General features: G+C 42.8%; 1 protein-coding gene across 1 annotated transcript in view; it reads right to left on the bottom strand.

Annotated features, from left to right (window-relative positions):
* The window catches only part of LOC310999155 (GTPase IMAP family member 8-like), a gene marked incomplete at both ends in the record, with an annotated part of 22,165 nt that extends 18,689 nt beyond the window's left edge, over positions 1–3,476 (bottom strand). Inside the window, 2 exons of the mRNA XM_083989479.1 lie at positions 198–842; positions 3,455–3,476. Coding sequence (XP_083845605.1) covers positions 198–842; positions 3,455–3,476 — 667 coding nt within the window. The remainder of the gene's footprint in view (positions 1–197; positions 843–3,454) is intronic.

Below are 3,476 nucleotides of genomic sequence, written 5' to 3'. Positions count from 1 at the left end.
TAAGTGGAAAAAAAAAAAACTAAGTAATCTAATTACTGAAATCATATTACATTTTAGAATATTGATCTGTGTTGATGTGGGCACATATAGGCTAGCCAACACAATATGTTTTATTTATTGAAGAAATCTTGATCAAAATGAACAAGAGTCAAAGAGGTCTTCCTCTGCCTGTCCTCTTGCTTTTTTGGAACCCTCACCTGGATTTTCTCTCCGTGGACGTTCCTGTTGTTCTCTGGTGGCTCTCTCAGCAGCTTTGAACATCTCAGTGGTGTAACATCTTCTTCCATTTCTCTGAACCATTGTGTTGATCTTCTTCAGCAGCTCGGTGACTTGGACATGATTCTTCATGTCTCTGTTGTTGAACACGTGGTATCCTCCATCACACTGGCTGATGAAGTCATGGAGAGGTTGACTCTTACTGATCATTGTTTCTATGGTAACACCATCCGCCTCTATCTGGTCTCCACAGGTGAACAGGACCATGCTGAACTTTCTTGATTCTTCTCCAAACATCTTCTGAAGGATCTTCACTGTGTCTTGTTCTTCTTTAGGGAATCTGCCTGGGTGGATCACGATGAGGAACACATGAGGACCAGGAGCAGCAAAGCAGATGGATTTAGCCACCTCTGTTATCACCTCCTTCATTTCTTTTCCAGTGTGAAACAGACCTGGAGTATCAACAACAGCCACTTTTTGACCATCAACATCTCCTGTTGCCTTCTGACACGCTGCCGTCACTGAGGATGAAGTCAACGTAGATTTAAAGACTGGTCTTCCTAAGATGGTGTTTCCTGCTGCACTCTTTCCAACTCCAGTTCTCCCGACAAGTACAATCCTGCGTTCTGTTGGAGAATATTAAAACTCATTATTGATCATTGTTGTTAACAGACAGAGTGTAAACTATAATAACAGCAGTGAGTCACCAGAGAGAAACAACAACTGTCTTTAGAGTCCAGACCAGCTGCCACAGTGTCAGACTGGAACCAGTCTGGAAGTCTCTTTAACTGAAGGTCTAAACAGCCATTAAAGGGATAGTTCACCCAAAATTGAAATTTCCCTCATCATCTCCTCCCCCTCATGTGGACTAAGGGCTGGGAGAAGTTTCAGAGTCCTCCGTGGCTTCTCTGAGTTACAGGGGGGCTCACAGGTTTTTAACCACCGGCGGGGTTAGTTGTTACGCTTCTTTTTGATGCAAATAATTTCATTAAATTCTATCTTTATCAATTCTATCAATATGCCCAATAACCCAATATGGGTTAATACTGTTTTCAGAATGACCGTGTTAAGTGGAAAAAAATGACGAAGTAATCTAATTACTGAAATCCTATTACATTTGGAATATTGAACTGTGTTGATGTGGGCACATGTAGGGTAGCCAACACAATATGTTTTATTTATTGAAGAAATCTTGATCAAAATGAACAAGAGTCAAAGAGTTACAACTAACCCCACAAAATACAGCCAACGGTGTTGTCTCATAACTAAAAGGAATTCTGCATTTGCTCCACAGGCACAAGTCGGTTTCAGACGACGTTTCTATCTGATACGCTGCACCACCGGCCCCATCTAGTGGCCGAACAAAGTACTGGCATTTGCAATAGTAACTACTACCTTAGTAAGATCCTACATAGTTGAATTTGATGACTTGTCTTACACAAGCAGCTCAGTGATGGAAAGACAAGTACGACAAAGGAATTCACTTCTGTCGACTGACAACACTCTTCATGGTTTGACTTTGTTGAATTGTGTCCAACCCTGATGAAAGCTGCAGGCGACCGTCTGGGCCAGAAGCGTTTAGAGCAGCCATTCCCAACCTGTGGGCCGCGGCCCCCTGGTGGGCCGCAATGGTATTGCAAGTGGGCCGCCAAATCATTTTCAAAATAGTATGATTTTTGTGGAAATATTTTTTAAACATATTATATATATAAAAAATAAGCCTGGGCGATAAAACGATCTCTAATCGGGACTGCGATTATGATGATCAGCTATGGACATGTTTCCTTGATATCACACGGCAGAAATTAATGCGACAGCTGCCTGTCAGTCCGCCGTCTGACACACCGCCGCCTGTCGCGACTGTGTAGTAGCCTAGAACACGGTGTGTGTGGAGCGGTACATGAGACGAGTCCGACCCGGTCTGTTCGCCTGTGTCGGGTCGTCATGTGTGTCATGTTCGTGTTCCAAGGATGAGGCCGTGTTGATAGCAAGTAACTTAGTTTAATGTCCCACGTTCTCAACAACATACATGTGGCTCCATGCAGTCTTGCTCTACCTCGTTATATGGTACGGTAAGCTGACTACTAACCAGTACTGCCGCCTAGCGGTCAAACATGTAATAACATCTAATCATAACATCCCCCCTTTTCTAAGGTAAAATCATGTATTATATTATTATAGTAAAATGCATTAACATGAATCATCACATTAGCTGTGTCAGTTATTTTAACCATTTCACATTCAGCATAACTCTGCAACACATAAGCAGTATAAACAGTTTATATCAGATTGCATAACTCATATCTAAGCCAGCACTAGACCATGTAGAACACATTCACAACATCAATCAATATACATTTTGTTCAACATGTTTAACATGCATATTGAATTTTCTTTGTTTATAAGTTCAGTCTATCAGGCTTTCTGATTTCTCTTGTGGACCTTCTTAACTCAGGTTCGCTTGGAGTAGGTGTGTGAGAGTCAGTGTTACAGTCCATAGCAGGTGTGGGAGTTACCTGAGATTCACCACAGGTTACACTGAGCTCACCAACAGTCCCTTGACGAGTCTTTAATAGACTGCGACGATTGCGTCTGAGGATTTGTCCATCATCAGTTTTCACCGTGTACGATCGTGGAGCAACTTCTTGCAGGACAGTTGCTTTTGTACTCCATCCATCAGCATCCTCAATCCTGACTGTGTTGTTGGTAGTCAGTGGAGGGAGATGCCTGGTTGTTCTGTCATAGAATGACTTTTGCATCATTTTCTGTTGTCGTAGCTTATGTTCAATCTTTGAGTGATTCTTTTGCTTTAATTTGTCGTTTTGATGACTCGGCAAAGTTGTTCGGAGCTTCCTCTTCATCAGCAGTTCAGCTGGTGATAGGCCGCACTGAAGAGGTGATGCTCTGTAGCTCAATAAAGCCAGATAGGGATCCGAGTCACTGTCAGCTGCTTTCTTTAGGAGCTGCTTGAGAATGTGAACTCCTTTTTCAGCTTGCCCGTTTGACTGTGCATAGTGTGGGCTTGACGTCACATGCTTGAAATCATATTGCAGTGCAAACTTCTGCCATTCTTTGCTGCTGAAGCAGGGGCCATTGTCGCTCACCACGGTGTGTGGGATGCCATGCCTGGCGAAGATAGATTTAGCATGTGTTATGACACAAGTTGATGTTGAGCTTGCTAGTAGCGCCATCTAAGGGAAGTTTGAGTAGTAATCCATTACCACTAAATAGTCTTTACCTCTGAGATGAAACAAGTCCAT

This window comes from Trachurus trachurus (assembly GCF_905171665.1).
Source record: "Trachurus trachurus genome assembly, chromosome: 16".
Taxonomy (NCBI): domain Eukaryota; kingdom Metazoa; phylum Chordata; class Actinopteri; order Carangiformes; family Carangidae; genus Trachurus; species Trachurus trachurus.
Note: the sequence above shows the minus strand (reverse complement) of the source record. Positions and strands in the feature narration are given on the sequence as shown.